This window comes from Protomyctophum parallelum, assembly GCF_964188405.1.
Source record: "Protomyctophum parallelum genome assembly, chromosome: 1".
NCBI lineage: Eukaryota > Metazoa > Chordata > Actinopteri > Myctophiformes > Myctophidae > Protomyctophum > Protomyctophum parallelum.
The window spans coordinates 26,651,996-26,679,005 of record NC_139697.1 but is presented as its reverse complement, the minus strand read 5'-3'; the positions used below and the strand labels follow the sequence as shown (position 1 = coordinate 26,679,005).

The 27,010-nt window shown below is 42.7% G+C and overlaps 1 protein-coding gene across 1 annotated transcript in view; it reads left to right on the top strand.

Moving 5' to 3' along the window:
- The window catches only part of LOC310865065 (gamma-aminobutyric acid type B receptor subunit 1-like), a gene marked incomplete at both ends in the record, with an annotated part of 50,539 nt that overhangs the window by 11,411 nt on the left and 12,118 nt on the right, over positions 1–27,010 (top strand). Inside the window, 2 exons of the mRNA XM_083774046.1 lie at positions 743–928; positions 1,904–1,921. Of these exons, the coding sequence (XP_083630172.1) occupies positions 743–928; positions 1,904–1,921 (204 nt within the window). The remainder of the gene's footprint in view (positions 1–742; positions 929–1,903; positions 1,922–27,010) is intronic.

The following is a 27,010-nucleotide window of genomic DNA, read 5'->3' as shown; positions in this document are numbered from 1 at the left end:
TCGTGTGGTGATGTAAAAACAATATCTGTACAGTAAATATGACAGTAGCGTCGGTAAAATGTAGCCTAGCTGGATTCTGGGAGCGTGCAGATTTAGTTTGGCATGGAGAGATGTGTGCTAATAGTGTGGCTCGGGCGGAGATAGACCACGGACAAATAAACGGGTTTTTATTCACTAATAAATTAATTATTAATCTTATTGGAAAAATGGCTTCGTTAAGACCTCCATATTATTATGGTCAATGCCTGTGTGAAAAGTGGGAGCGATTGGTGCAGGCAATGAGGAGATAAGGTGGTGTTTCTGACATTCAGACAGACAGACATTCAGACATTTATAGTATGATATGGTGAAAGTGATGGAAATGCCCTCCTCTCCTTTCCATGCCATGCTGGAAGGCAGCATTCAGGAGAATTGCTTTTTTCCGGAGAAATTCAGACACACAGTCTGAATTTGGAACGTAGCATTTTGCGTTGAACAAATTTGTTTAGAAATCCATGTCGTTACACACCGCATCTCCAGTAGATAAAGAGTGCTGGGTTGCGACCCGAAAATAGCTGATCTACAAGCTCTGAGAGCTTGTAGTTCTGCTATTTTCTCTATTTTTGTCCAAAAATGCCCCTCTTACGGGATTTCAGCCCCTGGCTCTCTAACACTCTATGCATGTCAAAGTTAACACCAGACCACCGGTATGTTCCTTTAATGTCTGTGATTGAACACCAAAACCTCCACGTGTGTCCTATAGTGCTGCTGTGTCCTCGGGTGTGGACATCTCTAGAGAACGGGCGCGTGGCAGAGTGGCCCCCAGGGCCCCCAGTAGAGGGCACTGTGCTTCACTACAGCTGTCTGCCTGGTTTCAACCTCATGGGAATCAACTCCACACATTGCAATAAGATGGGCAAGTGGGACACGTCCAAACCCGTTTGTCAGTGTGAGTACTCAACATAAGTTCTTATGATTATATGTATTGCCAATGCCAAGTACATTCTACGCATACAGTAGCTAGAGCCTCATTAAAGCTGCTATAAGCAATAATACTGGTAGGCCTATGTCACATTTTTAATGACCTTAGGCAGTCAGTATTTTAGCCGTGACGTGAGCGCCCCCTCCAGAGATACATCTGGGTCCGACTTTGTGTCGCTTTTCTGTCCCCATAGAGTTATACTGTGACGTTCTGTCGGACTAAATCTGAGACGAAAACAACCACGAAAGTCTAATTTTACCGCTTTCTCCGCAACAATAAAGCTGCTGCTCTCCCAAATCTGGCTGTGACAGGCCGTCTGCCCCACACGGAATGCTATCGCCATTTTATTTCATTGTGTCAACTAAATCCTCATTATTTGCAAACTAGATTCAACATACTCAAGCCTGCACACATTCTAAATATGTAATAATAATATAATATATTATATTGTACTGAGCAAATGGACTGTTACCACCTTCAATAATAATGATAATAATAGTCTTTATTGTCTCCACATCATATATTTTCTTTGTCATGGACACTTAATATTTAATAATTCTCCTCGAGTTGGAAGCATTAAGACCCATTTTAACCCTCAATGGCTTCCTTTCTGAAAAATAATTGTAAATTGTAAAAAGATTCACGCGTTTAGATATTCTATTTACAATGAGATGTGGACGGGAAATGGTGCCACTTGGACCCGGATGTAACTTAGCACTACAACATGACGTCGGACTTAAATACTGAATTGCTTTGTTTTAAAAATATATGTTTTTTTTTAAATTTCTTGAAAAATGTATATTTTTCATTTCCTGAAAAATGAACATTTTATGGAGAGATATAGTATAGAGATAGTACTGTATAGATGGATCTTACTGATGATGAGTGTACAGTATGGGACTATGTAAAACGTATGCACATCTTTCTCTTGTGTTTCTACAGATGATCGTCATTACACAGGTAAGAACCGCTTCCATGACACACTGATCCATATAATACTGTACAGTAAGGAACAGATTTACAAGCTAACTGTGCATCTGTAGCCTGTAGATCTGTGTTGTTGTTGTTATTGTTGTTAGTGTGGTTGTAGTTGTTGTGTCTCTGTCATACTATGAACTAGAAATTACACCTACAGCATTGCTGTTCAGTGGCCAGTAGAGGGCAGTGTTGCATTATACATAACATGCTGTTTGCCTCACTGATACTGCAATTCACTGACAGTCAGATACACACACACACACACACACACACACACACACACACACACACACACACACACACACACACACACACACACACACACACACACACACACACACACACACACACACACACACACACACACACACACACACACACACACACACACACACAGTGTTGGGCAAGTTACTTTGAAAGCGTAGCTTGTAAAGCTACAAGTAGCTCACCATGGCAGTAGCTTGATCAAGCTAAATAGCTACCCCTGGAGAGATGTAGCTTGTAAAGCTACAGCTACATGGAAAAAGTAGCTCAAAGTAGCTCAGCTACTTTTTATTTTTCAGCGTTAAATTGAGAATGTACATGCGGGAGACCCCTCCTCCCCTCTGGGAGACCCCTCCCCTATGGGAGACCCCTCCTCCCCTCTGGGAGACCCCTCCCACCCTGCTCCCCTCGGGGAGACCCCTCCTCCCCCTGCTCCCCTCTGGGAGACCCCTCCTCCCCCTGCTCCCCTCTGGGAGACCCCTCCCACCCTGCTCCCCTCTGGGAGACCCCTCCCAGCCTGCTCCCCTCTGGGAGACCCCTCCCACCCTGCTCCCCTCTGGGAGACCCCTCCTCCCCCTGCTCCCCTCTGGGAGACCCCTCCCAGCCTGCTCCCCTCTGGGAGACCCCTCCCAGCCTGCTCCCCTCTGGGAGACCCCTCCCACCCTGCTCCCCTCTGGGAGACCCCTCCTCCCCCTGCTCCCCTCTGGGAGACCCCTCCTCACCCTGCTCCCCTCTGGGAGACCCCTCCCAGCCTGCTCCCCTCTGGGAGACCCCTCCTCCCCTCTGGGAGACCCCTCCTCACCCTGCTCCCCTCTGGGAGACCCCTCCTCCCCCTGCTCCCCTCTGGGAGACCCCCCCACCCTGCTCCCCTTTGGGAGACCCCTCCTCCCCCTGCTCCCCTCTGGGAGACACCTCCCACCGTGTGATACCAGGGCCAATCAGAGGCCAATTAGAGGCAGCTGTCAAGTGCTGATATGCCCTCAAAGCAATCAGAAAAAGGAACAGTCCTTGATTTTTCAAAGGGGGTTCTAGTACAAGAATTAACACAGCAACCAATGGTCAAAATTAATATATTTCTTTCATGTTATTGCCCAAAATTGTAGCTTGTAACTTGAGTAGCTAAGCTACAAAAAATGACCCAAAAGGTAGCTGAGCTACTTGACGAGGTACACAAATATGAATGTAGCTAAAATACCACAAGCTACAGCAAAATGTAGCTCAGCTACGTAGCTCAGCTACATGTAGCTTTATACTCCCCAACACTGCACACACACACACACACACACACACAAACACACACACACACACACACATTTTAACAAGATTCTGGTAGTATTGGACTAGTGTGGTCAATAAATATTACCTCCGAATGTCCTGTGCAGGGTCAATAAAGGTCTGTCTTTCTGCCATCTGAGCTATCTATCTATCTATCTATCTATCTATCTATCTATCTATCTATCTATCTATCTATCTATCTATCTATCTATCTATCTATCTATCTATCTATCTATCTATACACTATGTCTCTAAGGGAGGCATACTTTGGTTAGACATAGCATTGGTTAGACATGGGTTACGGTTAGGTTTAGGTGTGCTGCCTCGTGGGAGGTTAGGTTTAGGGTGAGGGTTTGAGATAGGTTGTAGATGTAGGACTAATGACTGGTCTAACCAATGACTAGTCTAAACCAAAAACTGTCTAAACTAAGTACTCCACCCGTCTCTAATACTCTCTATGTGTCTGTAATAAAAGTAACCAGAGAACCATTCGACGCGCTTTCCACACCCTCACAGGGAGTGCAGTGTCCGTCATACATGTCCTCAGGGCCATATATGGTCACACCTCGTGATGTCACGCCTCCATATATGGTCACGCCTTGTGACATCACACCTCCATATATGGTCACGCCTTGTGACATCACGCCTCCATATATGGTCACGCCGGGTGCAGTACTTAGTTTTAGACAGTATTTGGTTTAGACTAGTCATTGGTTAGACCAGTCATTAGTCCTACAATTAAAACCTATCTCATACCCTCACCCTAACCTCCCACACAGCAGCACACCTACACCTAACCTTAACCCATGTCTAACCAATGACTAGTCTAAACTAAGTATGCACCCCGTCATGCCTTGTGACATCACGCCTCCATATATGGTTAGGCCTCGTGACATAATATAAATATTTTCGGAAATGGCCATAAAAGGGACACACAGACAGAGGAGTATTTTGGGTACAACGGGTATTGCATTATTATGCAATACTGTTGTACCCAAAATTCCCAACTTGCATCGTTCCCGAGTAGACAGGAACCCAACAGGCACCATTGTAGCCACCGAGCGAGTCCACACTCCACACTTATTGAAAATAACTTTATTTATTGCCTGGTGGCAACAGCATCAGTGCAGTTTGTTTGTTTTGTCGATTAACACTAGATGGCAGTATTGAGCTGCAACCTAATTCTTCTCATTGTAAATGAGCAGATATCAGTAAGCTCTTAACTAACCTCTCTGGTGCATTCACAGCAATTAATGCACAAGGTAATTATTTTTGTTGCCAGGCTGAAAGAAAGGCTTCAGTCATTTATAATTCATGCTTCATCTCGGCAAAGTACAGTATAAATCAAACCTGTCATTAACCCATTATAAGAATATATAGAAAGGTCTTCTAAAACCCTATGTTTCTATGTCAGTGGTCCTCAACCTTTTTCATGTCAAGGACCCCCAGAATTATCTGTATTTGGCCGCCGACCCCAATCTGAAAATATGTTTTTCCAGGGACCCGCTCCCCAGAAGCTACGTAGGTTTTGAGTTAAAAACGTTCGCTCTGAAAGAATATTCAAAGATTTGCACCACAAATCAATACCTAGGCTGTTTTTGCCACGGTATACGGTATATATACAGTATATAAGGTATGCCTTTACAGGCCTAATCCATACTGCACTGTACCACTAGATGGTGCTATGGCACTCAACATGTTACCACCATCCAAATCCAACTGTAACCCGGAGAAAATGAAGATGTATAACACAAGAAAACTCCAATGTTTTCTTCGCAACTTAAATGTGTATATACGCTGTCTCGCCAGAGCGGGGCTGGTAATGTAAAAGGTGACAAATTGCACTCGACTCTCCCAGGATTATCCACCAGTGTTTGCTAAGTTGATGAATGGCTGTGTCAGTGTCACAATATTACCAGTGACGTCTGCATGCAGCTAACGCTTGAGAGAGAGAGAGAGAGATTTAAAATGATGGGAGCATGCAGGCAAACAAAAAAACTGTGAAAGCCAAAGGGTGAAGAGCACTTCTGGGCACAGTGTTGGGACAAAAAGAGTGATTATAACGTATGTAGGGGGAAGGGGGGGGGGGGAGCAAAATTGAATAAGACAACTCGGGACAAAGACAGAAGAGAGAAGAAATTATTGGAAAGGAATGTGAGATTGGAAAGGAAGCATGAGATTTCGGGGATGGAGGGCGATGGAGACAGAGAGAGCAGGAGATTTATGTCCCCTATCTATTTAGCAAATGGTGTGTTGTGGCTGCAGGGAAATAGTCTCTATTCCCCCCCCCCAACACCACCCACCACCACTGACAAGAGCCCACAAAAGAAGACTGTCAATCCATCCTCCCTCTCGGCTGACCAGCCTCAGGGCGCCATGGGGCCCCGCGTTCTCCCGTTTCCACCATGTCGCGTAAAAAATAAATCAATCACGAATAACTCTCTCAAAAGGTTACCAACCTCACGTTTGACTTGTATTGTGCAGTGGGTGTTAAGAGATGGGATTATACTTACACAACACAAGGCAGGGAACCGTACTCGAAACTCACAGCACGCGCCAGGCCCAAAAGCTATGTGGTTTGACTTGCAAGCGGGCACAGTGTGGCGCCCTCCATCTAGGTGAGTGGACTCCTGCGCTCAACTGGAAAACATCCATCTTCCACGCTCCGTCGTGGGGTTGAATGGACCCCCTGCTGTGCTGTAAAAAACCCTGAGTGTTCAGTTTCTCTCAAAGTGTACACATGCAAAAGCGAGGCGAGGCGGGGGAGGCAAGTTTATTTGTATAGTACATTTCCACAGTCATAGCAATTTCAAAGTGCTTTACGCAAAACACTAGTGCAGTAGAATCCATGAAAAAGCCCAGGTATAAAAGGTGGCAGCAAACAGAAAGGTCATCTTTGATTTAAAAGAACTGAGAGTTGCAGCAGACCTCGAGTTTGTTTCAGATGGTGCATTAACACATTCTGGGCGGGGAACCCCTTTTGGTGTTTATAGCATTATGTTATACTTTAGCTATTGAAAAATAGCAGATCTACAGTACAAGCTCATAGCGCGGCACCGAGTGCCGCGCTACGAGCTTGTAGATCTGCTATTTTTGAAAAGTCTTGAAAATGTGGTGCAAATCTTTGAATATATATTCTTTCGTTTTAAGTCAAATCTTTGCTTCTTTGAGGGTCCCTGGAACAACATATGTTCAGTCGGCGGCCAATTACATATATGTTTGAGAACCACTGACATAGAAACATGGGTTTTTTCAGAAAACTGTCAGAATTTAGAAGGCATTTGTAGAATCGTACTCCGGTCTAAATGGGGTAAAATCCTCCCAGAAGAGGTCTGTATATGATTCATGATCTATCACAAGTTCAGAAATGTATTTCGACCCCATAGCCGTTCAGTTGCTTTATAGACCAGCAGCAGTATTTTTTTAAATCAATTATTTGATAGACTGGGGGAGCCAAATGAAGTGCAAAAGATCTGAGAACTATGGAGTGATATGATTAACCGAAGCTGTCTGATTGATTTCAGCTGGGAGACCTGCATAGACAGTTTTACAGTAGTCGAGAGTTACTAAAGAGGAATGCATGATGGACAAGTTTTCCAAAATCCTGCTGAGGCACAAGTTTTTTTTCTCCAAATCCTGCTGAGTCTTTTTAATCCTTGATATATTCTTAGGGTGAGAAGTAATAGACGGACTTTCTAATTGTCTTAATGTCGCTGTTTGAAATTCAGCGCCTATAAGTCCACAGCTACATCAAAATGGCTTCTGGCTTGGGTTGTGTCTTTTTTTTTTACTTTACTGATTAGACGCCATGGGTCCAAGTCATCCAAGTCTACCCGTAGTGCACTCTTTGGTTACATTTGTATGCACATACGGAGTCAAGTTAGCACTTTATCATACTCTCTAGATTCTAGTGTATGCTGTTACACAGGGGGACGGCGGTGGCTCAGGGGTAGAGTGGCCGGATGGTAACCGCAAGGTCGCCAGTTCGAATCCGGGGCTCCCCCAGAGTTAGTGTCGAAGTGTCCTTGAGCAAGACTCTGTCTGAACCCCTAATTGCTCCTGATGTGCTGGTTGGTGCCTTCAGACACCATCGGTGTGTGAATGGGTGAATGTAATGCACAATCTATGTAAGGCGCTATATAAAATGCACCATTTACCATTTGCATACCCCCTCGATCTCCACAAAAGTGAAAATGTGCAGTGAGCCATGCAGCTACTGTATACAGGTCTACATTTTATTTTATTTCCTTCAGATTTGGGTATAACGTCTTAAATTGTCGTGCTCATTGAACGAAGGCAGCACACGTACGGCAGAGACAAAATAACCCACCGGCTGTAAAATGGCCTTTATTATTACGTCTTCCGTTGAGACGTGAAGTGACATGTGGGATATTGAAGGAACGCTTCGGCGAGCTTATCCCATTTCCCTCCTATAGGCCAGACGGCCCATTTCCCTCCTATAGGCCAGACGGCTCAATATATGGATCAGCCGAGCCATGTGACCTGTCAGCTTCTTGGTAAACAACCTCGCATTAACCACTTTATTAAGCCTTTCTGTGTGGGAACCCCTATTGGTGTTTTAAGCATTATGTTATACTTTAGCTATTGAAAAATAGCAGACCTACAAGCTCGTAGCACATTTGAATATATATTCAAACATTTTTAACTCAAATCTTTGCCTTTGGGAGGTCCCTGGAACAACATATTTTCAGATGGGGGGTCAGCAGCCAATTACATATATTTTTTGGGGTCCTTGACATGAAAAAGGTTGAGCACCACTGACATATAGAACCTCTTTGACTCATAGAACTTTAGATTAGATTTTTGAAGCCATTTATTTAGAATCGGCCTCAGATTTAAATGAGTTAATTAGTATATATATTTATTTTTAAGATATTTCTAAATCTTTCTAAATGAAAAAATACAATTAAACGATTTTCATGAATAGCAAAAATCGTGACGCATTATTTGTGAGCATGTAGAGAGGTAGAATTAACCTATGGTAAGAGCTCATTGATCCACCAGGGTCAACGTGGACATGTTTGTGAACCACAGAAACCCATTGAACGGAGTCCCCCAGGACTCTATACTAGGCCCTCTCTTTTTCTCCCTCTAAATCTAATCTAATGTAATATACTGAATGTTCGTGCCAGAATATGGTTGTGGTTTAAAAAAAAAAAAACGATCGTTTGAAAAACCAAAGTAACAACAAAATAAGAAAAAACGTGCAAAGAATGATGTGCTTCTCTGCGTGAGCGCCGTCTATGTCAGCGGTACAATACAACCGGGCACGTGCAGAGAGTGTTACAGAGGCAGGGGCTGAAATCCCGTTAAGAGGGGCACTTTTGGACAAAAATAGCAGATCTACAAGCTCACAACATGTCTGCGACACATTGAGAGCTTGTAGATCTTCTATTTTCGATGCGCAATCCAGCACTCTGTAGCTATAGTGGAGATGCGGTGTGTAAACGACATGGATTTCTAAACTAATTTGTTCAATGCAAAATACTGACTTCGGGGAAAAAAGCAATTCTCCTGAATGCTGCCTATAACGTCATGTCATGGAAAGGAGAGGCATTTTGCATTTCTTTCATCAGTAAATGCTGCGTTCGTGGTCTGGAGAGGGCAGTTGTTTTACAGACGGGGTAAAAGGGCAGGGGATGTGTGCACGTTCCCTGAATACAATGGTACAAATATACAGCTGCCAAAATCTGCAAGCAATTTACAATTTACAATTTACAATTTAGGCATTTAGCAGACGCTCTTAATCCAGAGCGACTTACATTTGAGCAAAAACAAAAGCATGGGAATACATCACATAAAAGTATTTATCATGAAACATGCGTAAGCTAAGAAAGTAACAGTGGAATATCTATATAGTGAAACTATACATACACTTATACATATAAACTATACATCTTTACTACTATGCTATACATGTGTACTATGGCGTGCTATGACTACATACAATACAATTACAGTGCTGTCTACATAACATGCTATAAGTCTGTATCAAATGCTATATAATCCAACAGAAATGCTATCTAAGGGTTTAGGGTAAGTGCTATGGGCCATCCAAAATACATGAATTATTGTATTGCAAATGTAACACAGAGTTATCATTTTTAATGGTGCGCCTGCCTCGCAGTTTGACACAAAATTGTTCATGCTTAGAGAGACCCGCTAATGGAGGCACCGCTAATGTATTGGAACAAAGGCAGTGTTCACCTGTTTATTATGGGGCTGTTGATAATTCACTATCGTATGATTGAGGTTGTTAACGCATTCTGAGCGGGAACCCCTTTTGGTGTTTTAAGCATTATTATGTTATACTTTTAGCTATTGAAAAATAGCAGATCTACAAGCTTATAGGTCTGCTATTTTTTTGAAAAATCTTTGGATATGTATTATACATGCGAACATGTTTAACTCAAATATTTGCTTCTGAGGGTTCCCTGGAACGGGGTTCGGTGGCCTATATTACATATCATTTTTGGGGGGACCTTGACATGAAATATTGAGAACCACTGATATAGAAACATTGTAATGATTTGACAAGAAGACATTTCTTTGTAATTTGGACGTGGGGTCTAAGTGGGTTAAAGCGGGCATGAATCCAGGGTTTCCAGGAGGAAGCGGGGCGTCGTGGCGGTGTAGCAGGTGTAGCGGCGGGACTTGGAAGCCTTTAATTAAGACAGCACTCGCAGTTGGAAGCCCATCACGCACCTCCTCCACAGTAGCTGTCACAAACAATACAGGGGAAAGGTCAGTCTAGTACAGTATAGTGCCTCCATGCAGTTACAGTTTGTGTGTGCGTCCTTACTTGCGGCATGCATGTATTCCCATTCTCATGCATACTCCCATTCTCATGCATGCGTGCGCGGGCATTATACCCTCATCCATAATTGGGTGTTTGCTGAGTCTAGTTGATGGTGTTGATGGTGTTAAATTCCTGTGCTTTACACTTGGCGGTGATATCTTTTTTTAAGTGGTTGTGAAATTTGTTGTGAAAACATAGATGAAGGGCTTTTCTAAAGATATGCACATGTCAATTTGTCCCTCCTATGTGCCTGCGTGTGTGAGTGCGTGCATGTTTGCTTGCGTGCGTGCGTGCGTGCATTACGATGCAGGGTATCTTGCAGCTCTCATGGGAGAGCAGGAGATAAAGGTGCATTCCCCTCCAGATCAAAGTACCATATGGCATTTACAAGGCATTCTGTGGCCCCACCCTCTCCCCCCCAAACTATGCTATCATTGCACATTTCAGAGCAGCTCGTTCTGCGAGCAAAACCAGGACCGGTAAATAAATGAGTGGTTGAGAGAATGAGATAACATAGAGAGAGAGAGAGAGAGAGAGAGAGAGAGAGAGGGAGAGAGAGAGGGAGAGGGAGAGGGAGAGGGAAGTGAGACGGAAAATTGATAAATGGGCCGTGCTTTGGCATACATAGTTAACGTGTCGTTGCTTCCTTTGGATTAAGGCGGCGTATGAATTATTCATTGACCTCCGAGGGAGTGATAATGACACGGGGGAGGTCATGGGTCAAGGCAGGACTCTCCATGCTATACTGGGTTGCCCTATACTCCATTAATCTGTGTCTCTGAGAAGCAGCTGAGACCCTCGGACACGCCCGGCACCACCATGATAATACTAACCTCCATAACACTTCACTATACTGTAGTATGGGGCGCTCATGCTCCTCTCTGTGCCGTGCAGTGTTGTTTTTGAGTGGTGCAACCACTCCAAGGAACAGCAATGTCCGTGTCCGCCTATGTACCTATGTGGCCATGAGCACGAGTATATGACTATTAGTACCAGTAGGGGCGCTGTTTGCCAGAAACAGAGAGAGAGAGAGAGATATAGTATTAGTGCTGCACTGTTGCCTGCTAATGAGAGAGTGAGAGAGAGAGAGAGAGAGAGAGGAGGAGGGGGGGGGAGAGGGGAGTTGCACCACTCAGTTCACACGGGTGTGATTTTTTATTTTAGTTTTTGTCGTATAGTCTCTTGAATAGTTTTCATTTAGTTTCAGTCAAGTCACCTGGAATGTCTTAGTGTTAGTCTATTGTTTTAGTCGACTAAATCTAGAGTGGATTTTGTCGGTGCCTTGATGCCATTGTAATGACTGTTTTTACACTGCTGAAACGCGCTGTGAGCTTGTAGATCGGTTATTTTCAGCATGCAACCAAGTGTAAAATGATCTCTTGTCCACTAGTCCCTTCCTAAAAAAATTGTCTAGTTATTATTTGTTGACTTTATTTATTATATGATTTAGTTTCCATTTAGTTTTCGCCAGTGGAAAAAAGGTAGTCGACGAACATTTTTCGTCTTAGTTTTTTAGTCGACGAAATCACCACCACTGCTAGTGCTCTACTAGCATCACGGACGGACGGTAATGTCCTCCAACGCATCTGTGACAAACACACGGCCCATTAGCAGTCAGTTCTCGTAATGATGACAGGATGGTTCATGGCTACCATCTGGCAGATGTAGTAGGAGGAGGCGACGTGCGCAACGCCTTGGAGCTCAGTGTAACCTTGACGTGGAGCTGCCGCGCTTACGTTTAATTAGTGCCCAGCTGGAAAATGCAGTGCTTTTGAAGATCCCACGTTTAACCAACTTGAACTCCTAGAATTCCTATTCCGGGGCTGAACATTCTGCGGTGTCTGATCGACAAATGCGCAACGCGATGTGATCTTTTAAATCGGATATTTTTTTATTTACTTTTTTCTATAATTTTTATCACACGATTTTGCAACCTATTTTTTTCACCAGGTGTCAATTATCTAATGCAGGGATGTCAAACTCAAATACACAGTGGGCCAAAATAAAGAAATTGATACAAGTCGAGGGCCGGACTGTGTTTCAACACACGGGCCATTTTTGTGTAGAGGGGTAGCTGAAAGTTGACCACAAGTGATATAGTACTGCGACAATGGCCCCCAGAAGTCGGCATACCCCTACCGGAGTTAGGACCAAACACAACATAGTTTTTCCTCATCTCTAAGGCCTCCCATACATGAAATGGATTCTTGTATAAAAATATTTTACTGCAAAAGTGGTGAAACTGTTATTTAAAGTTATACACTTCAAACTAAAAATAAAGCCTGTCCGTCTGGTGGTTGAGGCACTTAAAGGCATGTAGATTCACAATGGAAGCTCTGAGAGGTACAACTTGGCATACTTGAAGCCAGAACATACCTCTACATTCTAGAAAAGACTGAATGTCAATATCTGAATGTCAATATGAGATATAGTCATTTGAACACATACTTACAGTAGGCGGAATTGTACATCTATGTAGATGTCTTCTCTACTTTGTAGTGACTCTGGAATGGATTGTCATAGCAACACATATGATGGCTTGTAGGAAAGGTGAGGTTCTACTGAATCCAGCAATACCAATTGTGTAAATGTAGCTTGCATAATCGTGGAGTTATGCCACAAAACGTATATGGTGTCCCAAACGGGGGGAAATAAAACTAATGAAATCTACAGTATCACATTAGTTTTATTTTTACTTCACTTATCAAGGGTGGGAAAACATAAACAAATCACTTGAGTAGAAGTCCCTAAAATGTATGAAATGTCTCAAACTTGAGAAATGAGAAATTGTGAACAAATAGATGCCGCTTCAATAGAGAAATATGCAAGCCTAGATTGGAACTACTAACTATTATTATGTTGCAGCACATGACCTGGATCAAGCTCAAATCTCAATATTATCCTCCTAAATATAGATAATCAAGTTATTCATTTCTGTTATTTGAGTTATTTGGTTACAGTCAAGTTATACTACAGTATGTGGCTCCACCTGCATCTTATTGCCTAGTATGTGGCTTTCTTCATAAAATGACCGGTAAAATCATTTCACATATTTTGGAATGTGAAAAGATGAGATGAACCTTGTCAAATCAAGTAGCTATTTAGCTGACTGGAGTGGAGAGTGACCTAGCATTTAGTTCTCTTTAGTGTAACAGAGCCTACTGCCAGTCCACTCTACACTGACAATAGCAGAACCCTGCCCTGACACTGTTTCACCAGAATGGAAAATAGACTTAATTAGTATCACTTGTAATATGGTTACTGCACATATACTATAGCCTAAAAATAGTGCGCGTAATGCACAACATAGATACTGTACAAATTCTGAAGTGTGTCTTTAAAATTTTACCAAAATGGAATTTTGGATCCAAATCTTTGTATCATCTTTGCTAAACAGTTGGAAAAAAGCACAAAACAAGACCCATAATGTATAAAGCCCACGGCAGAAGACCTTCAACACATACTAACTGTTGTTCAACAGAGAGATGATGTTCATAAAACCCTGGCAAACCCAAATTCAATACTCTCCTCTCCTCATCATATACTGTATCATGTTGAGAAAACTACTCCAGTAAGACCAGAGTGAGAGCATGCCGTCTCGTCAAGAAGACTGAATAGGGTACAACATTGTTGAATAGGATACAACACTGTTTAACATACAAATATATTGTTTCATTTGTGGGAAGGCCAGCACAATTGATTGATTGATTGATTGATGGATTTAATAGTTTATTAGACATAAATGTAAAAACAGCAACAGAGTACAGTCATACAATCAGTCCAAAAGGGATAGCACAAAAAAGTCCTTGCGGTCTTGTGCAATCAGTTCATAGACAAAACCAGGACTACTGGTCAGAGTACCAGAGACAGGGCCTTCACATGGTCACTGGTCAGAGTACCAGAGACAGGGCCTTCACATGGTCACTGGTCAGAGTACCAGAGACAGGGCCTTCACATGGTCACTGGTCAGAGTACCAGAGACAGGGCCTTCACATGGTCACTGGTCAGAGTACCAGAGACAGGGCCTTCACATGGTCACTGGTCAGAGTACCAGAGACAGGGCCTTCACATGGTCACTGGTCAGAGTACCAGAGACAGGGCCTTCACATGGTCACTGGTCAGAGTACCAGAGACAGGGCCTTCACATGGTCACTGGTCAGAGTACCAGAGACAGGGCCTTCACATGGTCACTGGTCAGAGTACCAGAGACAGGGCCTTCACATGGTCACTGGTCAGAGTACCAGAGACAGGGCCTTCACATGGTCACTGGTCAGAGTACCAGAGACAGGGCCTTCACATGGTCACTGGTCAGAGTACCAGAGACAGGGCCTTCACATGGTCACTGGTCAGAGTACCAGAGACAGGGCCTTCACATGGTCACTGGTCAGAGTACCAGAGACAGGGCCTTCACATTGGTCACTGGTCAGAGTACCAGAGACAGGGCCTTCACATGGTCACTGGTCAGAGTACCAGAGACAGGGCCTTCACATGGTCACTGGTCAGAGTACCAGAGACAGGGCCTTCACATGGTCACTGGTCAGAGTACCAGAGACAGGGCCTTCACATGCAGCATCAGAAAGATTGATGAAGTTGTACATCAGCTGCTCTCGTACCCAGATCTCTTTGCATATGATGACAAATATCATAAATGCTACCTAAAACACTAAATATCTAAACGAAATATAGCAGCTATAAAACAAAGAATTAGAACAGCAGACCAGTATCTATGTCAAAGGTTTAATTAATCTCACTGAAGTAGTTAACATCTTTCTTTAAATAAATGAAAGTGATGACAAGTCATCACTTTCAATAAATAAGAGTTATGACATACTGAAGACACTGGTCCATGGTTTTCTTCATCGATATATCTGCAGGTCTATGTAGTAGTTCTGGATTTTCTTGGAGATTTGCATCTTCTCTCATTGTGCCCATTTCCCATGGGCACACTTTTAGAGCATGCAACATCAGACTTTCCATGTTCTACAAATTATAATGCTGTATGTTTCCAGGGTTTGTATTTAGACAATATCATCTTCTTCCTCAGAGTCAGTGTCTTCTGTATGTCATCATAACAGTCAAGGAGTTTATATACCGTAAATGGAAATTGGTGCATTTACAGTATATAGAGCTTTTATCCAAAGCACTTTACATAGATTGTGCATTACATTCACACATTCAGTCACACACCGATGGCAGAGGAAACCATACAAGACACCGACCTGCACATCGGGATCAATTAGGGGTTCAGAGTCTAACTCTGGGGGAGCCCTGGATCGAACTGAGAATATGGTATGATATAGTACTACCGGTATATTGTTAGTTCACACTGAATTTTGTCTTGCGAACCTCACGGTTCTCCATCCAGCCGCTCTATTGGCCACTCTATCCCTGAGGCACTGCCGCCTCGGCATATTACCGGTATTATACTGTATATTGTATATTTGTCATCATACACAAACAGATCTGGGTACGAGAGGAGCAGATGATGTACAACTTCATCAACCTTTCTGATGCTGCATGAAGGACCTTAAGTCTCTGGTACACATACCAGTACCAGCCATAATGGCTGTCAGATGTTCTGGTCTTGTACTGGTCTTCACACAAATTAAAAATATCTTTGTATGTTAAACAATGTTGTATCAACCCTATTCAGTCTTCTTGATGAGACTGGTGCAGGCATGCTCTCACTCAACATTTGCAACTTGCTCATTACTGCAGCATATTGTCTGTATATAGAGCCACGGTTTTATGAACATCATCATCTCTCTGTTGAGCAACATTTAGTAAGATCATTTTAATTTTGAGTATCTGCCGATACCGATTTTTCCCCATCTGAAAATTATATTTTTATGCAACTCCTCCAATATCACAATAGTACAATATCCCAAATCACGGACAATATACAGTCTAATATGATATGGATATCATATTGATACTCACATTTTTGTGCTCCTGATCTGATCATTTAAAAATGTCATGATCGGCCCCGATTTCCGATACACTTCACATTATAAGATCACATAAGATGCACATAGGTGGAGCCAAATACTGTAGTATAAATTGACTGTAACCAAATAACAGAAATTAATAACTTGATTATTTATATTTATGATAATATTGAGATTTGAGCTTGATGAGGGAACAGGCTTTCGCCTTTGCTGCCCCAACCCTGTGGAATGCCCTCCCTAAGGCACTCAGACCCTTCAAACCTTCAAATCCACCCTCAAAACCCACCTCTTCAAAATTGCCTTCCCTTTTCACGGTCTTTTAATGTCCTTTTTCTATTAAAGTTGTTTTTAATTTGTTGTTACCTCTGTAAACCCCCCCCCCCCATGTAAAGCGTCTTTGGGTACTCAGAAAAGCGCTATATAAGTTTGAGATATTATATTATTATTATTTAACATCCAGGTCATGTGCTGCAACAATAATAGTTAGTAGTTCCAATCTAGGCTTGCATATTTCTCTATTGAAGCGGCATCTATTTGTTCACAATTTCTCATTTCTCAAGTTTGAGACATTTCATACATTTTAGGGACTTCTACTCAAGTGATTTGTTTATGTTTTCCCACCCTTGATAAGTGAAGTAAAAATAAAACTAATGTGATACTGTAGATTTCATTAGTTTTATTCCCCCCCGTTTGGGACACCATATACGTTTTGTGGCATAACTCCACGATTATGCAAGCTACATTTACACAATTGGTATTGCTGGATTCAGTAGAACCTCACCTTTCCTACAAGCCATCATATGTGTTGCTATGACAATCCATTCCAGAGTCATTACAAAGTAGAGAAGACATCTACATAGATGTACAATTCCGCCTACTGTAAGTATGTGTTCAAATGACTATATCTCATATTGACATTCAGATATTGACATTCAGTCTTTTCTAGACTGTAGAGGTATGTTCTGGCTTCAAGTATGCCAAGTTTTGAACCTCTCAGAGCTTCCATTGTGAATCTACATGCCTTTAAGTGCCTCAACCACCAGACGGACAGGCTTTATTTTTAGTTTGAGGTGTATAACTTTAAATAACAATTTCACCACTTTTGCAGTAAAATATTTTTATACAAGAATCCATTTCATGTATGGGAGGCCTTAGAGATGAGGAAAAACTATGTTGTGTTTGGTCCTAACTCCGGTAGGGGTATCTCGAAAACTAAAGCACTTTTTGACTGTTTGTTGCAGGACTAATATACTTTCACTGCTGATCAATAGTGAAGAGAAGACGCATGCTTGCACTTGTGGGCCCTCGATACGTGACAATGCACTCGCAGTGCATTGTGGGACTTGTAGTATTATTGTGGTCCGTGCAATATACCAGAGGGCCAGTTCTAATACTAATTAAATATCATCCCGCGGGCCAAAGATAATTCATTCACGGGCCTGATTTGGCCCCCGGGCCTTGAGTTTGACATATATGATCTAATGTAATCCTGGGGCGCTACACTTCCTTTGCCAACCTGGGGAGGCAGCGGCCTGACCTCATGTTGCCTTGCATGAGGAGTCCAAGCTGCTTCTTTTCACCTGACAGGGGGGTGTTTCCCCGGCTGGGCGTATAGCGCGTGGAAGGAACACGTTATTCCGACCAGTTCCTTTCCCCTCCATCAGGCCCCCCGGCTGGCCAGGGGGAGGCAGTTTAGTGACCAGGATTACTGCATGTTTTTGTGAGGGTACCTACCTACCCTAGGGGACACGGGGAGAACATGTGAGGATACCTACCCTAGGGGACACGGGGAGAACATGTGAGGGTACCTACCCTAGGTGACACGGGGAGAACATGTGAGGGTACCTACCTACCCTAGGGGACACGGGGAGAACATGAGAGGGTACCTACCTACCCTAGGGGACACGGGGAGAACATGAAAACTCCACACAGAAAGGCCCTTTTGCCAACCCCACCTCAGGTATTTTTGGTGAAGATATTTAGTGTTTAGAGTGAAATCAGTGAAACTGGTATAAACCCCAGTACAGAGTTTTAAGGGGTTTAAGTTTTTCCTCTGTCGTTTAGGTCCATTTACCAAATTTCCCTTAAGATTTGCAAAACACAATTTTAATTTATTCTCGAAATTACACAGAGTAATCAAACTCATTTTCAGTGTCAGAGTAATACAATTTCAAACTAGAAAAAGTGCCCTTCAGGGCACAGGTCTCCACCAGGATAGGAATGTAGGACATTGCAGCTTGCCTTCATCTGGTGGTTGGATAAAAGGGCAACAAAAGTAAACTAGGGAGTTGGCATACAAAGTTATCCACATTCCACAGATCCGTGCAGTTAGAGGTAAAAACACTTTTCGGCCAGTTATAGTGCCACCTTGAGGCTGAGTTGAAATTGTTCATGTGGCATTTCTTCCTCGGCCTAGTGGGAATGTGTGTGCACAATTTCACGGAAATCACGCGATGTGTTCATGATTTGCAGCATTTTGTTTGAAACTGAGCACTCCTGTGAACTTTGGAAGCCAATCTTAACCAATCAGGATGGAGTCTGAGAAATCTGAAAGACCCGTTTCGTTGAATGGCTCTAGAGAGACTGTACCAATTCGCGCGATGTTTGGACAAAATCTGTAGGTGTACTGTGCAAAAACTTGTTTTGCACAAAGCGGCCTCCTGGTGGCGCTATAACAGGCCGTTCTGGAAAGTTTGGGGCAGAGGTTCATCGTTGGCATCCAGGGAGTGTGTGTGCAAAATTTGGCATCGACCGGGTTAACGGTGGCCGAGATTAGCTGCTCACGGACACACACACGGACGGACACACACACGGACGGACGGACTGAGTGCAAAACATACTCTCCCCCCATGCCTTCGGCCTGGTGGAGACAATAAAAGCTAAAACTAATTATCTAAAAACAGTTACACCTTGTGGGGGTCTGTATGCTCACCAATGTTTTAAAACGATGCAAGGGTAAAATTGACCACATTTTAATGTCTTTTGTAGGTCATTCCATGTATTAGGGCCACAGAAGCTAAAGGCATATTTACCTTTATAGTTAACTTTTGGTCCCTTGAATTTGGGGAAATTACTTGACACTGGTAGGGTTCAGACTTCAGAATCCCATTTCAGGAAAGACGACACAAGTCACAACTAGAAAAAGTGCCCTTCTGGGCACAGGTCTCCACCAGGATAGGAATGTAGGACATTGCAGCTTGCCTTCATCTGGTGGTTGGATAAAAGGGCAACAAAAGTAAATTAGAGGTAAAAACACTTTTCGGCCAGTTATAGCGCCACCTTGAGGCTGAGTTGAAATTGTTCATGTGGCATTTCTTCCTCGGCCTAGTGGGAATGTGCGTGCACAATTTCACGGAAATCACGCGATGTGTTCATGATTTGCAGCATTTTGTTTGAAACTGAGCAGTCCTGTGAACTTTGGAAGCCAATCTTAACCAATCAGGATGGAGTCTGAGAAATCTGAAAGACCAGTTTCGTTGAATGGCTCTAGAGAGACTGTGTACCAATTTGCGCAATGTTTGGACAAAATCTGTAGGTGTACTGTGCAAAAACTTGTTTTGCACAAAGCGGCCTCCTGGTGGCGCTATAACATGCCGTTCTGGAAATTTTGGGGCAGAGGTTCATCGTTGGCATCCAGGGAGTGTGTGTGCAAAATTTGGCATGCAAAAACTTGTTTTGCACAAAGCGGCCTCCTGGTGGCGCTATAACAGGCCGTTGTGGAAATTTTGGGGCAGAGGTTCATCGTTGGCATCCAGGGAGTGTGTGTGCAAAATTTGGCATCGACCAGGTTAACGGTGCCCGAGATTAGCTGCTCACGGACACACGGACGGACGGAGTGCAAAACATACTCTCCCCCCATGCCTTCGGCCTGGTGGAGACAATTATGTATAATGTGCAAAAGCCCCTAACTTGCCCAAAAGCCTTATGTGTGCAGTGTGTTAGAGGGGCAGGGGATTTCAGCCCCTGCCACTCTAACACACTCTGCACGTCCCTGAGTCGGAAATTGACTTGGACGTAATTCACATTATGTATGCTTTTACTGTCTCTGTATTTGTCAGACCATGTCAATAGAAAAGGAAAAAGACAAGACTGTTGTACAGTCTTTGCATTATAAGAGCAAAGGAAAATACAAAATTAGAAATGTAAATATAGAAAAACAGCCCTCAGGCTTCACACGTTTCTTCTTTTCATTAGTGAAAGTCAAGTTTCACTTGAGAGCAACGAATCAATTCAGAATCCAGACACATTTACAAAAAAATAAAGTCTAATGGAATTGTATATAGAGAACGAGCTTGACAGATTACGAGTGACAGGCTGGTTCCACCACTTTGGATGTAATGACTTCAAACTGCAATGCAGTACACTTGATAGCTAGATAAGAGACCAGCCAGGGTTCCATTGTTGTAAAACAGAAAGGAAAGTCATTATTTTAACCAGGTCTTTGTACACATTATAGTAAATCTTTAAGCTCACAACACATTGTGACGTGAGCTTTGAGGGTGCGTGTAAACACAAACAATTGTCCTAAGACAAACATGAAATGCCATTGACACTGAAAGGCCAGTTTCGAGTGTTTGTGCAAATACTGAAGACAAAGGAATGAGATGATGTATTATGATGTATGATGATATAAGAGCGCCTCTCACTTCACATGGGTGTGATTTCTTTCTATAGTTAATGTGGATATCATTATCAACACATCTTTAACTTCAATAGTGTACCCCTCAGATGAGATAACACACAGAGACCGACTCACAGATTCAGATTCACAGAGAAACCATAATCCCTCTCTTCGCTCGTTGTAGCATGGCAACGTACATTATTAAAGATATCAGACATTCCCCGAAAGCAAATGCATGTATTTAATTCATTCCGACTAGAAGCAGAAACACATCCCACCGGCCGTAGAAAGGAACTAGAAATGCACTCTGTCGAGGTGCGCAAGTACTGCCTCTAACTAATGTCTGTTCTAAATCCTTTAGACCTGTTATTGACCTTATACTGTACCAACATTGAAACTAGGGATGCCAAACGACTCATATTTGGCCAATCGACGAATCGAGGCCAAAAATCGACGTGTCGAACGACTTTTTTCCTTTTTTTTCTTCATTATTTTTATATTTTTGTTGTTGCTGCGCAGCAGTTGAGGAGAACGCAACTATGCATTCCTTTAAGCAACACAACTTCTGCAGCTGCATCCATATGTTTAGAATTTGCATCAATGATCAAATCCCAATAATAAAAAATAAACTTTATTGTGTAAACAACGAAACTGAAGGAGCAGCGGCGCTATCGGCTAGCCGCTAGTCCCAACTCTCAAGTGTCTGCAGCCTGTCACGAGTAATGAACTGATACGGGACGCACGTTGTTCCGTATTTTAATGTCGGGTCGGATAATAAATACAGTATAAATGACGGCGGGATTTATTTGACAACTCTGTCCTGCTTTCTTCACTAGAAGAGAAGAGCGCTCACCGCTCAGAACAGAGCAGACCTGTGGCTGTCAGTTCACTTTACGGCATGTGTAGATGAGCTGGGTCTGGGAAGCTCAGAGCTGCAGCCATTGGCTCATGATACGAGCACACGACCAATGGGACAGATCATTCAGTGTTGCTAAGATACCAACCCCACCACACACACACGCACACACCCTTGGACGATGGGGTCCACAGCGCTCTGCTCAAAGTCAACTTGCATGCGACGAGCGGCACTGACTGACTGAAAAAATAATAATACAAATAAAAACGATTTTTCGACTCATACGTTTTGAGTCGCGGGAGGCATGAGTCGATAATCGAGTCGATTTTCAACTTTTTTCAACATCCCTAATTGAAACGTACCTTAGTTATGTCACCATCAACAGCAAATAAGGGACCACCATTACATACTGTACATACATACATACATACATACTGTATGTACATATGTACGTACGTACATACCCAGCCGATCACCAAACATACCTTAGTTATCAAGAATGGTGGTCCCTTTTTGGCCGGTGGACAACACTGACATACATACATGCCCAGCCGATCGCAGTACTTGCATGCTCTGCTTGCACAAGTAATGACAAGGGGGGGATATCTAAAGCAGAGGCATGGATCCCCTCCCAGCAGATCCAACCCCATGGGGTAAGACTATTTATTCAACAGGGAACCTGCAGTATAATACATTTAATTTGAGATCAACATGACACAAGCAATTAGTGTAGCGTTAGTCGGATAATTGTGCATAATAATTTGCATGAATATGCCAAAAATATATAATTAACATTTTGTTCAAATGAAATTGCTTTTTATGATGTGCGCAACTGACTAAGATGATGTGGATAGTAGCTATTTAGCTATTTGGCTATTGAAAAATAGCAGATCTGCAGGCTCATAGCCTGTACGAGCTTGTAGGTCTGCTATTTGTTTTTTTATCGTGAAAATGTGCCTCAAATCTTTTAATATATATTCTTTCAGAGCGAACGATTTTAACTCAAATCTTTGCTTCTGGGAGGGTCCCTGGAACTACAGTACATATTTTCAAATTGGGGCCGGCGGCCAAATACACATAATTCTGACACCACTGACACAGAAACATAGGTATTTCAGAAAACTGTCAGGACATTTATTTATTGTTTCAGTCCTAAAAAAAATGGGTTAAGTTTCTTATCTAAGAAATGCACCAAAGAGACAAAACAATCTGAGCAAACTGTGAACATCCACTAATGCAGGGGTGGGCACTGCTGGGCATCCTTATTTGGCACATTATCACGTTTCCAAGGATGGCGCAGGGCTGCCAACATTGGACTGTGAGAATCCAAGAGAATCCCCCAAGCAGGGGATCTGGGGGTTTATGGGCCCTCCATAAACCTTTTAACAGAGTAGATGTAATTCCCTGTGTTCTACATGGTGAATTTTTATACTCTAATCGGTTTTGCTTTACTGCTATAGCATTGTAAAATGCCGGGTACAGCTTCAGCTATTCAAAAGAAAAACATAGGCCTATACCTACGGAGATTGATTTGATGACTGAAACAATGTAATAGGGGATTCACACTATGGTCCCGGGTGCGCACTCGGGACCACTTGGCAGATGTTGTGGTAGTGTGAATGATGCGTACCGTTCCCGGGAGCGGATCGCCCAACCGTCCCCGGGACCGCATGGGGGGCGGGTCTCTGGACCGTTGAAGTGTATTCAGATACGGATCGTTCCAATGTGAATGCATGCGTACCTAAAGAAGGACTGTTTTTTTTTAAAGAACGTGACATAATCTCTAGTCGACGAGCCAAGCCTCAACAAAAAAAAAACACAGCCGCTGCACGACACGTAACACCAGCGCATTTCTCAACGCCGCCCGTCTCCTGTTGAATCTGCGTATACGCGCAGCACCGCAGTACGCGCTGATCTTATTCTGCGGACTACACGTGGCTCTTGGGCTTTGCTTGGCACAGTTTCCAAATACCTTTTTTATTGAAAAATAAGCATGTTCGGTGTTTAATCTGATTGCGAACACCTCACAAACAAGTGGGGCAACATTTAAAGCAGCTTAGATTTTGCATTTGTACAAGGTAAGAGTGATTTTGAGGCACAAACGTTCCTTTTCGACGTTAGGGGCGGGGTTATCTTTTAGACTCTCGTAGAGAGATTCGTCAGAATCGAAAAAACCCTCTACGAGAATCTACATGTTTGGGCTACGTGCGCGCCAGCCATCAAACAAACCGCCGTCTGGAGGATTAAAGTGTGTTATGCAAGTGTACCCGGGTGCGCTGTTGAATCTCGGGCAATGTGAATCATGGCCATCGGGGACCAGGCAACCGTATTCGGAAACGGTTCCAATGAAACGGATTCAGTCCGTCTCAGTGTGAATCCCCTATATGACTCATCTTTAATAATAACCATTCATCATTCGACACCCCAAACGGCGAATGAAAAACATAAAACAAATAGCAGGTTTAGCGTATTATGCATAGGGGAGAAACATGGATTAAATAGCATGGAACGCGGTTTATGCGGTCAAGCAGTTTTAATACAACTTGTAGAATAAATGAATAATTTAATAACGAAACCAAAATGTCACATGAATAATAAAGGTACTATTAATTCTTGGTGACTACGTGGGGAGAAATGTTAGCCTGGCTAGAGAAATGTTCGATCAACTCAATTGATCACCTTAATAGTCTGATCAAACCAGGTGGTTGCCCATCCCTGCGCTATACGTAAACACCATAGATGGATGCATCATTGGTGGACCAGGGAGAGAACCTCTGCCTCGCTTTTTCGTGTTAATGCGTCGTGGTGATGACAAAGCAGACTCCTCGAGCAGCCCTCACGTCTCAAAGTCATGACCTGATCAGCATTAGGGGAGACGGGGCGTTAGCGAGGAGCTTGTCAAATGTGTGTCTAATACAGACCAAGGATTGGCCTGTGTTGGTCCACACGGTGATACTGTTATTAATCTTGTGATTTATAGGTTTGTCACACGCGCTCCGCTCGCCTCATCTTGCCGAGGCTTTGCGGGGTCAGCCTGGGTTAACCCATTTTGTACGGGAAACCCCTTTCGGTGTTTATTATAGCATTTATGATATACTTTAGCTATTGAAAAATAGCAGATCTACAAGCTCATATATGAGCTTGTAGGTCTGCTATATTTTTTTTATCGTGAAAAATGTGAATATGTTCTTTCAGAGCAAATGTTTTTAACTCAAATCTTTGCTCCTGGGGAGGGGGTCCCTAGGCTGGAACAACATATTTTCAGATGGGGGTCGGAGGCCAAATACATATAATTCTGGGGGTCCTTTACATGAAATAGTTCGAGAACCACTTACATTGAAACATGAGGTTTTTCAGAATATTGTCTATTTAGAAGAGTCTTTTTCAGAATGGTCCTCAGGTTGAAACTGGTTAAGTGCCTTGGCTGGGGGTGGGGGGGGTGGGAGAGAGAGGAGTGATCCTTGTTGCATTCCAATGCTTTGGCAACTATATACTCATCACAGGGCTGGAGATTGCATGCAGGGTTTTGCTCTTTCTGCCCAGAGGAGGAAGTTATACCCACTTATGCGTCCCTTTATATATTTATCATATAGTTATAGTCGGAAATGTTCTCTTTGAAGAAGAGAGTTGGTATAGAAGACATGGGATATATATATATATATATATATATATATATATATATATATATATCCCTATACAACCACATCATTGCACAAGATAAAGTTGCCTATTTCTGAAATTATGTCAGGTTGGAATAATGTATATATAGTCTGTGAATTATCAGGAAATGTTAATGTTTTATTCGTTACATAAAACCCACAGACTTAAACACTCTCACTTTCAAGACTTTCAAAGTAGCCAAAAATTGCATATCTATTTGCGATTTTGAGCTTGTATCGGCTATTTTCGCCACACGGCACAGTAACCTACAGTATAGTATATGTAAAACATAGTGGGCTTCAGTGTGTTAACACAAACACATGTGTTAACCCATTTAGGCCTGACATCAAAATAAAAAAAACTTTCGCTCTGAAAGAATATATATTCAAATATTTGTGCCGCATTTTTACAATTTAAAAAAAATAGCAGACCAATAAGCTCGTAGCACGCCACTTGGTGGTGCGCTATGAGCTTGTATCAGTTTGTATCTGCTATCAATAGCTAAAGTTTAACATAATGCTTAGTTAAAACACTAAAAGGGGTTCCCGCCCAGAATGGGTTTAAATAGGATGAAGATAAATTGGTGTGCATGGCATTGGCAGCTAGTTGGTCTAAACGCAAGACACATAATTTACTTATTGTCTCCAATTGTCTGTCAATATATTTAGTCTCAGTTGGCCAATGCATATTTATAATCAATTTACCAAACGACATAATTTTGACCGCAGGAAAGCTCGCAGACAGTACTGCATGGATGTGTGTGTTCTCCGGCAGTGCAGTGTTGTTTTTGGCAGTACATTTTGATTTTAGTTTTAGTCATAGTCTCTTGAATAGTTTTCAAAATCTAAATGTCATAAGATTTTAGTCGACTAAATCTACAGTTGATTTAGTCGACTAAAATGTATTTTGTCGGGCCTTGATGCTGTCCTAATGACAGTTTTTTCGCTGTGACGCGTTGTGGGCTTGTAGATCTGCTATTTTCAGCATGCAACCAAGTGTAAAATGACTTACTGGATCTCTTGTCCTAGTCCCCTTCCTAACATTTTAGTCTAGTTTTTTATTTGTTGACAAAATTGTCACTATATTTAGTCTTAGTTTTAGTCATCGTAGCTTAGTTTTCCATTTAGTTTCCATTAAATTTTCACCAGTGAAAAATGGTAGTCGCCGAACATTTTTCTTCTTGGTTTTAGTCGACGAAAACAACACTGATTAATTGTTAGGCTTGCATTACAATATCGAAACTCGCACCTCAATCTCACGCAGATGCCATGAAGCTGAACTCACGGCACTGCAGACTTATACAGTATAGGCCTACTCCTCAGTCTAAGGAGTTTAATATCTTCATCTCTCCCCCCCTAATTTCTTTTTTACAATAACCACAATTTTGCCAAATCCCTCCATCTCCATTTTACCCGGGCCCGCACATGGAGACGCTAATGCAGACGCAACAATATGACATAAGCACCTCCGGGTGACAACACAATCACAGTGAATGTACATAAACATGAGGAATAGAGGACCCAGAAATAGCTCAGCAGGTTTTAGCTCTGCTTCCCAGAGAGACAGCCAGGCAGATTAGAGGGTGCTTTATGGACGCACTGCAGATCACATTAACATTATTACATTC